Source organism: Priapulus caudatus, unplaced genomic scaffold (genome assembly GCF_000485595.1).
Source record: "Priapulus caudatus unplaced genomic scaffold, Priapulus_caudatus-5.0.1 Scaffold748, whole genome shotgun sequence".
NCBI lineage: Eukaryota > Metazoa > Priapulida > Priapulimorpha > Priapulimorphida > Priapulidae > Priapulus > Priapulus caudatus.
This window is the reverse complement of record NW_014577809.1, coordinates 112,390-124,058: the sequence shown is the minus strand read 5'-3', so window position 1 is coordinate 124,058 and position 11,669 is coordinate 112,390. Positions and strand designations below refer to the sequence as shown.

Sequence of the window (11,669 nt, the reverse complement as noted above, 5' to 3'; positions counted from 1 at the left end):
ACAGGCGGGCGCGGTTCGAAAAATTAATCATCTGTAAATTACTTCTTAAAAAAATCTACATTGGGGACCCCCCCACCCTCTAATATTTATAGTACTGCCATAGGCTACAACTGTGCCAAGTTTGATGCTTTTGTCAGCTCTGTAACGATCATGAAGCTAAGGAACCCGACTAATTAGCGAAATACTAGTAACGCTGACCGCGAGTATATTCGTGTAAAATATGTGCTGCTAGTAAAGTTTTTCCAGCGCATTAAGCGAGTATCATCCGTGGCTTGCATTCATAATTTTAGGACGGGCCGGGACTACACCGTTAGTATACAGGACGAAACGCATGGATTTGCCAACGTGTTTTCCATGTCACATACCATCATCACGCTGGTGTGGAGCAACGACCGTCAGTGATGGTTACTATACCCACAGATATCCTACACACGCACGCAGACGCGCACGCACGCGCACGCACACGCACGCACGCGCACGCACGCACGCACACAGCAAGTGTGGAATAATATATAAGCCAGGTTGGCTCACAGGGATGTCGAAATTGTATACAGTACTTGAAACAATGTCATAGAGGTTAGTATCGCGTCTGTACGAGCATAAAGGAGGTTTAAAAAATGTTCGCTGTGGTTAGATTGTTTTGGAGAATTGTATAATTGTCAATTAACAAACTGTTGATGTGATCGAAACGATAGCAAACGATAGCTGTAGGGGGATCCAAACGATGCAATCACTGCTAACATTTGTGTTCTTATCTACATAGGTGTGTTCGTGTGTGATTTTACTTCTCTCTCCATTATATAGGGTACGTGCGTGAAAGCACATGTGTGTGGCATGTGACAGTTCAGACATTTTTTACACTGAATTAGTGGTGTAATGCCATGCATCCGAATGAAAATTAATCCAAACTTAAATTCGATTGTTTAAAAACAATTTAGGACTAGTGCATGCGCATGTACCTTAATTGACAACGGTAGGATGTACGTAGCTTTTGCCATATCGGCCCCGGCTTTGCATGACAATATATGTAGGGCCTACACCGATGTACTACACGCAATTTCACAGCTCCCCATTTCGTGAGATATAAATCAGCGTAAATGATGGATGATCTGTGAACGTATATTATGTTAATTACTACGTTACCGATGGTACCATTATAGCTGTCATGCCGGATCACTTACTGTACGTGGAAATCTTCGTGCAGTCACACGAATAATATATAGGTATAATTACCTGAACGGTGCATCGTGTGTGTGCTGCAAAATGTGTGTGTGCTCCCAATGTGAGGTCCCCAGCCGCTAGTGGCAAGTCGCCACAGAGTGCTTCGGATAAGTGAAGCTTGTTGAGTCGGCCCCGTGTACCGCGGAAAAAATATGGTAAACGCATTTGTGTATCTAATTTTTAACCGTGTAACTGTCAGTGTCAATTCGCCGCGCCGCTACGACTGTCCATAATAGACTAATAGGCCTACTTCGAATTAAGTCAACTAAAGGGCCGGACACACTAGGCGATTTTAATGCGATCTATCGCGCGAGTCGAGTGGACACATCACGCAATTTTATAGTCGCGCGACTGAAATAATCACCCGATAATATCAAAACGTTTTGATTGATGCGATTGAATCGGGCGACTAAATCGGGCGACTAAATCGGCGGCGACTGACTGGACACACCAGGCGATCCAGTCGTCCGACCGAGTCGCCCGATAAAATCGCCTGGTGTGTCCGGCCCTTAAAACCACGAGAATGAGCAGAATTTGATCATTTACTCGACGTTTTATTATCAATATTATTTCAGAACACGATTGATTTAATTATAAACATGAAAATTTTATTGTATAAAATTCAGTAGTCAATTACTAGTCATGATATCTGTGTGTCACCGTCTACAATGATGAATACAATATAAATCTGCATTATATGTAATGAAAGACATATCTTCTCTTTTGTGCCAATATATTTCCGTTTTACCACATTTTATTTTGTGTGACTGAACGAATAAAAGGCATCAGTATAAGTAGCTAGTTACATACGGCATGATAGTGGTATTGCGCGTTCATGGTACAACGTTATATACATATAGGCACGTGATATTCCCACGTCAGTTACTTGATTTTACAGGAAAGAGATAAACGTTTATTTAATAAATAAATTTGAAAAATTTCCTTACACTTTTATGTAAGTGGGAATGAATACTACGGCAAGAAGTAAAAGTTTAACTGTCAAGCATAGAAACTGCGTTGCTAAAAGTAATAAAACAAGTGCCGCATAGCGACAGCGCTCATCTAACGTCTACTGCGGTGACTCTGTGGTGGAGTGGAGGGATTCTAGTAAACCCTGTTAGTCCCAAATGTGTTCACATACACGCCGAAACAGTGGAATGCACAGGGATGGTATCAGGAACCTTCTCAAAAGAATGTTCGTTGGGATCGTTATGAAAGTTGCCACGAGATGGCGCGTACGTTTAAGTGTCTTCAGATTAAAGATGGAAGCTCCCATCATTCGTAGTAGCAACAACTATTTGCAAGACAGAATAGGTAAGCACTCATCCATTTACCTACGCAAGCCTACAGGCTGCAAATTGCAATAGAGAGCTGCCACCTGCAACCAATTAACGCAGGCAAAAACTGCCCCAACACATGCACTGGCAGCAGCCACTGGCAGTGGCATACGTTACATGTAACATACTGACAGTACAGAATGACATAAAAATTATACGATTTAAGGAACATACACCTTCTTTAACCAAATTTAGCTTTTGAAATTTCACTGTGACATTGTAGCCTCATACATCCAGGCATGTATAGATTCTACTAGCAAACCCGGCAGTCAAATTCTTTCTAACAGACAGTCAACAAATCCAAGTTTAACCCTCCTCTTGAGGGTCAAAAGGTTATCCGACACTTACTCTTCGCATGTCAGCAGAAGGGACATTTCATGGTCCTTTCAATAAAGCCATAAAAATGCTAGGTCACCGCTGAAACAAAAAAGTTTTTCAATCGCTCCGTCAGACCATGTCCTCAGAAAATGTCTAAAATCTGCCCTGTGCCCACTGACCTTTGACCTGTGACCTCCAATTTCGGCACAGTGATGGCTTTTCCTACCATGATGCTATACACCGACTATCACGAGCCTAGGTCGAGCCGTTTAGATTTGTGCCGCAATTCTGCATTTCCTCCCTATACCTTAAGTTAAGGAGTGAATGTTCCCCCTTCTTTTACACCTCTTGACCTTTGACCTTTGACCCCCAGCTTCGACATCCCAACTCGTTTTCGGATTACCCCCCACGTCCCGAATATCGTGACCGTACGTCGAGCGGTTAAGATTTGTGCCCAACTGTTGACGGACGCACGGACGCTCGGACGCTCGGACGCACGGACGGACGGACGGACGATCAAGCGATTCTACAAGCTGCATCTGACTATGTCAGATGAGCTAAAAAACCTATGAAAAGTAACATAGCACCCACGCTCTATGAAAGGTATATACTATAAATCCAATATACAAAGCAGGTGTAGACTTTATTTAATTATACTGCCGTTTGCAATGTATACAATCACACGTTGATGTGGCTTTTCTGTACACACAACAATTGGCAGGGTGCATAACGCACTAAAACTCATCACACACTTGCAAGAATCGTTAGTAGCAATGTTTCAGGATTTCATTCATGATTCAAGTCTTTTAGGGACTTATATTTTGTCCCTAAATAGATTGTGCAACCGTGCACAATAAAGTTTCAGTTATCTACGTTTCAAGTGTGCCAACTTAAGGAACTAGACAGTTTCGTTCGTGTAATATAAAGTCCCAGGTGTCTTTGAGTTTTAGACGTCTCAGCTCCTCATCAGTGTGTGCCTTGTCCCCATAGCACAGCGACGCATACCTGATTTACATAGTACTAAAGGTCAATGAGGTTCAACAGATCAATCATCAGTTCATATTAATACATCAGCACTGCACTTCTCAAAGAGATGAACATCCAACTAAGTGACTTGTGGTAGACACTAGACAGCAATGTGCGCGTACATACAGCGGTACAATTACTGAACCAGATAAGTTCCCAGGATATAATAACAAGAGGAAGTAAGAGCAGATATAGTGTGGGTTAAGTACAGCCATGTTATTCACGACAATCTATCTAACCCGTGGAATGTACTATCATACCTCGCTTGACAATTTTTTATAAACAATATGAAATACACCAAATGTGATAACTTACCTAATGTAGATAATTAAAATGTAGGCAAGCCACATGAGTATTAAACACCGGAAGATCAACTGCAGTAACCTGCAATTACCTTTACAGCTCCTGCAAATGAAATGATTTATCGAATAAGGCAACCAGTTGTAATGACAAGAAAACTCACCAAAACATTAACAATCATTATCACGACTACTATTAACAGTGGTAAACTGAAATTCCGTCGGACCCTTTCATACAATTAAACTCTGTCCTGTGCTAGGCGAGAGAATATTTGAGGCGGTAGAAATGCAATATTCGTTCAAAACTAGTATGAGATTTCCTTGTGTTGCTCGTAATGAAAATGGTTTACAGATAGTGATACTGATTTGCACTAGTGCCTTCGAGAATCAAGAGAATAAACACACTAGCGATGATGTTGCAGGCTTCTCCAAGAGCACTTATAGCCTGGCGGCCCCCCAGGCTATCGTCGAGCCCCGCCATCCTAAAATGCACCCGCCACTCTAAATATCATAGCCGCTATGCTGAAATTTTCAGGGGGGCATGCCCCCGGACCCCCCTATCACGCAAACCGCCTTGGGCAATTGCTCATGCTATAATGAAAAAGCTTAGAGAACCCTGTGTTGGAATGAAAAAAATAAAACGATTAATTAAGAAATAAATCAAGGATGCCAAGCTCCACTGGGACTCTGATAATAGAAAAACGTGGAGTTGGAAGTTTTATAAAGTTTAAAATAATGGGAATCCGGTTATAAAACTAAAACCATACATGATGGAATGCATTAAACAGTCACGTAGAGGCAGAGCGACTTGTGATATTATATGAACAAATAATATTAATTTAAAGGGACTACGTCACGAATTTTCTATGGTAAAATTTGTTAACAAAAATTGCCATTTTTTTACATTAAAAGTAAGAACTAACGGGACTAAACAAATCGTCAAATTCTTACCTGATAAGATTGTTTTTCAACTAGTTAAAAATCCAAAAAACCTGGACGATTTAAATTCATGTTCTCAACATTAATTGCTTGCTATGCGCTATGTATGAGTCACGAGTGTATGTTCACATCGAACAATATATATATAGTAAAATAAGAAGTATAATGCAGCAATTTAACCATAAAATGTGAACAGAATTACTTATATTATTTTTTACTATTTACGGTGACGTAATCACTTTAAGGTCTGTAGTGAAGAGTTAGTTGTATGCTTCTATCAAATAACTGATACTACTCGTTCAGGTCTGTCAGTTGTATTGTACTCTCACAATGATTTCAAGGTTCCAAATAGAGAATTTACACATTTTACTAAACTAAACGTGATAGAGATAGAGGCAGTTATTACCTCCGCCAGGGGCGTGGCAGAGGTTATGTTTTCACCGGCGAATGTTTGAGTGTTGGTTTGTTTGTTTGTGAACATGCACGTTTCAGTTCACTTCCGCTAGGTGCGCTGGCTGTAGACTTACAAACACGCAAACACAGGCTAAGGGGCAACCACAGTCCTCCCCCACCTGCACGCTCGCACTAATCCGAATCCAATTAATTAATTAATTTTTCCACTTAATTAATTAATTAATTAATAAAAAATTCCACATTGAGAGAATTCAGCTGCCTTGGCGGAGATCTGTGCTCTCCGAGTGCTCTAGTTAAGCCATGTTTAAATGAGATAAGGCCAGCAATAGCGCGAAATGCATACAAGAATGTCGCAAAACGTATAGATAGAAACAATATCAGCCACTTTCCCAGTGAGGTGGGTAATGTCCAGAACCTGGAAGAACGACAGCAGTATTATGATAGGCGTAAACCATCTCATCTCTCACAGAGAACATAAAATTACAATCACCCATCTAATATATTAGAAGCAATAAAAAGTGCCGCATAGCGACAGCGCTCATCTAACGTCTACTGCGGTGACTCTGTGGTGGAGTGGTGGGATTGGGGAGGATGGGGAGATGAAGAGGGAGCGTTGGCAGAAATATATTATTTATATTTATATATTATATATATATTATATATATATGGAGAAAGAGACGAGAGAGGAGAGGAGGGAGACAAGAAATATATCAGGATCTAGGCAGATATTGGCAATTACATTATAGTATTGTCAAATTTGTATATAAGCAAGGCTGGCCGTATTTTTGCACGTTTCAGTGTTCCATGGTGCGTTGATCAAACACCACATAACCACTGAAACATGGAGACGTAGTGGGCTGAGGTGCATGGAATGACAAATTCATTGCCCTTACAGCCACAACGTCGCGGCACCCCTTAACCCATCAAGCAAGAGGTCACCTTTACATTGATCACAATCGTCTTCCAGTCTTGCACACACACTGTGAGAGGATCGTAAGTCATAAATCACCTTGGCGCTGGCTTATGTGCGTTGAAGTCAGTCTACTTACTCTCGCTCTTTCTCTCTCTCTCACTCTTTTGTTATCACTCCCCTCCTCTGCTTGCTGAAGGTTAGGTTGGACTTGTTCGGTCTGAACAGGTTTCTTAAGCCTAGGAAGTGGACAGGTCGTTTGCACTTTCAGACTCTCGCGAGTGGGAGTTCTTTAGTGACCTTACAACATTTATGTATGGGTAACTCGGAACCGAGTGTTATTAAATAACATTTTTGAAAAATTAGTGTTATTTAGTTTATCCAACACTTAATATTTCATCCTCGTAAATACATTGTAAATACATATGATCAGTATATGCACCACATCCAATTTAGCCTGTCATATGGCATCGTGATAGATAATTAGATCTGCGACTGAGGTGCAAGTGGCCTTTAAACGATATTTAATGTTATAGACTGTTAGGGAAAATCAACGAGCAAGAAACGCCCGATAAAATGTAAATAATCATCTCATAATGAGTCAACGTAAGGTGAAGTAAAAAACTGATTTAAATCTATCCATGCTTCCTCTCTCTCATAATTATGCGCAGAATTACGGGCGCCAATGCAGGGACAGGCATTTTTGTACCTATAAACTTGGACAAAATGAGTTGTGGACTCTAAAACTCATTCGTTAAATTAAAAAGTAATCCCTGCATCCTCCAAAAACTCACACCAAGACTCAATTCCGTCTTCACAAAAAGTCAATTTTGCTGCACGAAAAGCCAATTTGGATCTGTTTCACGAAAACTTTCATTTTTTGTGAACACAAAAAACTCAATTCTGGTCAATCCTGTACAAAACTCAATATAACAAAAACTCAACTGCACTCACAATCGTGCCCAAATATGGCACACGCATGTAAGAAGCGGCTACCACTCCTCTTATAAACTGAGCTGAGAGAATAGGTCACTAAGTTAAAAAACAAGATGCGACCGTGACATACTTTTCTCCAGCCCAGTTTCTGGACCAATTGGTTAGCCCTTTTTACATGCGTGCTGCCATTAATTTGGGCCACAAAATCGAAAAATCATGCAAATGGAGCTGTACAAATTTAAGTTTTGTGGGACAGGATGGACAGAATTAGTGTTTGTGGGACAGGATTGACAGATTGAGTTTTGCCAGCATGCTTCAGAAATTGGTTTTGTGGGACGAGGATCGACAGAATTGATGTTTTGTGTTCACAAAATTGTGTTTTGTGGGACAATATGAACAGAATTGAGTTTGTGGTCACAAATTGACTTTTTGGTGAGACAGAATTGAGTTTTTGTGCACAAAAGTGAGTTTTGTGAGGACAGACATTGAGTTTATGTCCCACAAAGAAAACAACTTCTACTTTTGACTGTTTGATCTGTGTTAAACAAACGTGTGTGTGCCATGCATGCGTATTTAAAATGTCTTCTTGAGTAATGAGCTTGTGCCCTGACTTGGTTTATCTTAGTGGCTGTTGTGTGTAAGTGTGTTTATCTTGGATTTTACTTAGGATATTGTCTCAACCGGCGAAGACAGATGATGACGTGTGGATTTCTGTTACAGATCGCATGTCAGACATTCACATGTTGTTCTTTCATTTAGCTCTTAAGGTGAGTTACACCAGACAAGGTTTTTTTTTAACCGAGAACTACATTTTATTCGAGTAAATATATGCTATTGAACTTTAACGCCTGAAGTATAGAAGAGTTATAACGGAAAACATTATTTTTTATACCTCTGTATAGCTCAAGTAGATCATTTAGCATTTATATTTTTTTAATTGTATATCCATATCTGGTGTGGTGTGTGTGGTATAGTAGTGGAAGCAGCTTCTCAGACTGGGGATTCACAGTTTGAGGTTGGTGACTGATAATTTGGAATTCAGTCATGAGATTGACGGCATGGAATGTTAGAGGAACACCGATATACAAAGGGTAGCTATTATTACTTTAAACAAAATAATTCCTTCGTTTTGCTCAGTATTGCAACCATGGTTATGATACTGTATCATGATATGTTACAATCCTGTCATATAAAAATGTCTGTTTTGCAACGGTTGCATCGGTTATGTCATTTTCTTTCCACTGAACCATGCCACAGTCCATATATTTGTGAATATCATTGAACTGTACTAGAATTGGGTTCCACGGTTACTTATTTGCAGTAATCTACTGTTTTAACATTACTGGGCTGGGGATGTCATGTGTTTCAACTTCGCTGTGTTCACTAGCAACTCTGTGCCTTCATATGCTCGTGACTATGCACATTTGGTCCCACACTCTGTATTCGTTTGCCCTATTGCTTACTCGGTTAGCAGTGTTGAATCAGGGACTATAATGCTGTTATACGTGTTTGTGCTTGTTAGTAGAGGGCTAAGCAGCAACGAGAGATGATCTAACGTCGCGGCAGATGGATTCCCAACTCATCACCATATAAATTAGGGTTCTGGCGGAAGTTTTGCTGAGCTACAGGTAATCCTTCATTAATGCCAATGCTGTACATTTAACCAGATGAAGAGAGGTCTTCACATGGATTTTCTCGGCCTAGTTAGAACAGGAACACGGAAGAAGCTTTATTAGATTCTATTACAGATAACACTTGAAGAATACGTATTGATTAACATTGCAACACTTAGTGCTGGCCACCTGTTGGCTGAAATCTTTATATAGCATCATATGTGGTTGGCATTATGTTTTCATGGAAACCAAGTATGGTCGTGATCTACACTGACGGTCACGCACGAAACTCGGCTTATCTCCGAAGTGGAATGGCATACAGCCTGCTGGATGGTGCTGGTGGATTGTGGGCATGAGATCATATTCCATACTGACGCATCATCAACTTCTTGCATCAGACTTTCGTTATCAGCGGAATGATGCAAAAACCCCAACCCCAAACCCTAACCCTAACCCTTAACCCTAAACCCTAACCCCTAACTCTAACCCTAACACTAACCACTAACAATTAAATCGACTTCGGTTATCCTTATATATCGCGTGGTATTAGGTACAAACACTATCTATGGTGGTAGATCAAGCCACTGACGTCACACTGACGTTCAGTGTACGATCACGACCAATTACTTTGGTTCATGAAACACTATTGCCCACCATATAGATGTTGTTTGTAGGCAAGATCACCAGAATATGTGGTGTCCATAGACAGCCAGACCTGGTTCTGAATAAGTCGTGAACACGAAAATAAATTTAAAATACTAAGAAGTCTCAGTACAATAGACAACATTGCTTTCTTTATTTATGCTACGATTCCACTGATTCAAAAGTACAAACTTCACTCAAAAATTTTGCCAGTGTATTCACACAACATTGCATAGTGGCCTTAGTCACCGATTGCTACATCACTCTGCAGAATTGTCAGAATTTCTCCTACAAAACTAGATTTCACTTTTCATTGGCTTCATGGGTGTCTCAATAAAGCATCTTTGTACGTGACAATGCAAGCTTTAGATATTTACTCTTTAATTCAAATATTACTCCCAAAAATGAGAAAATGGCCCTTATTAACCGCCTGACAAATAATACAAGGGTGAATCAATTATTGGAAAGCTACTGTTGCATTGCCAGCACATTAAATAATTGATGTACACATTCCATTTTAGAATCATAACTTACTTTGCACTTCTAAACTTTAAAGGAGAAGATGTTTGATGACAAGAAATAGATCGACCGTTAGAGCATATGTACAGCTCAAGGCCTTTGGAGTTGGCCATTTTACTGGGCGGAGGACCACGGCATACTGGGTCAGCAGCGAGGTCCAATGTGCAGCTTTTCTAATTATACTTTATTCATATCGGTACTTAATTGTTAATCATTACTCTGATAAATATTGCATGCACGCAATCTCCTCATGAAATATTAAAGTGTGAATTGAAGTTGAATGCAATTTTTTTCGTGACATTAGCCAGTTACGTTCCATGTTTAACGTACTGTTGAGGTGTCAACTTTAACTTATTTCACATGTTCTTTTCAGGCTCAGCATACACCTGGCTAGGTAATTTCCAGTGATTTTGTACAGTGGAGTCGCTGCTGGTTTGGCATACTGCGGGTTGTTGGTGATTCTACCTGAATTAGGAGGTCCAAAGGCAGTGCTATGGACATTGATGAAGGTATCGTGGTGCACTCCTTCATCTTCGTGTCACCTTACTTCCATTTCTCAGTGTGTACATCTTCTTATTAGATACCAGCAAACAAAACCAGTTACAGCAAGTTAATATGAACTAATTTTTGTGGTTTTTGCTTCAGATATTCTCTTGTGCATTCTTATGCGAGGACCTGCTGTATAGAAAATCGCAAAACCGATTATATTCACACATTGTAGCGATATCACTTTGATTCTGTTTATATAGGTATGTTTCATCATATATAATTTCATGGTATATAGCCATTTAGTATCATTGTGAACATACTCTGCTATCACCCCGTTAATTATAGCTAATGACTTTCAATTCTCTCATATTGTGGCATCTTTTTCTTTGTGGACTTAGGTACATGGAATAGAATTCCGAGGCATATGGAGAAGTTCTTCTTGGTGGCCTATGCACTCAACTATGTGACATATTTTCTAACAGTTGCTACGCTCTTCTTGTACCAGTTAATATAACCGCGGCTCTGTGTTTAAGTTCATTGCTTTGGACCATGGTTGAACATGTCTACATGGCTGACCGGGTAAGTTATAAAACATGATGGATTCTCCCAAGTTACTTAAGACTTACCCTTTTGTATTAATACATTACTCACCACACATTCCTTGTTCCCGGCTATTTTTCTAGCAAATTCTTATTTAAGTTTATTTAGCCTAAATCACGAATCAATGATATGATTCTATGATTCACTTCCTTTTAGTGATTAACACGGCTGAGTCAATTAATTGGCTTGTTGGTAATGCCAGTTTCCCAGGTCAAAATTTTAATATTTTTAGAATTCTTGAATTACTAGGAGGCAACAGCAAGTTGTGGTAGGAACCCAAGGTCACATTACTTGCTTGTTAAAGAAGTGCTGATCAAGGCCACAATATTCTAACAACACCTTCCCAGTGTTGTAGAAGAGGATAAATTTCCCTAAATTGGAAAACCAGTGGGAGGGCAATCTCTTT

The 11,669-nt window shown here is 39.9% G+C and overlaps 1 protein-coding gene across 1 annotated transcript in view; it reads right to left on the bottom strand.

Moving 5' to 3' along the window:
• Positions 1–3,441: 3,441 nt before the first annotated feature.
• The window catches only part of LOC106813269 (protein O-mannosyltransferase 1-like), a 32,536-nt gene continuing 24,308 nt past the window's right edge, over positions 3,442–11,669 (bottom strand). The window contains exons 16-17 of the mRNA XM_014817369.1: positions 4,218–4,307; positions 3,442–3,881 (exon numbers count right to left, since the gene is read on the bottom strand). Coding sequence (XP_014672855.1) covers positions 3,767–3,881; positions 4,218–4,307 — 205 coding nt within the window. The 3' untranslated portion in view covers positions 3,442–3,766. The remainder of the gene's footprint in view (positions 3,882–4,217; positions 4,308–11,669) is intronic.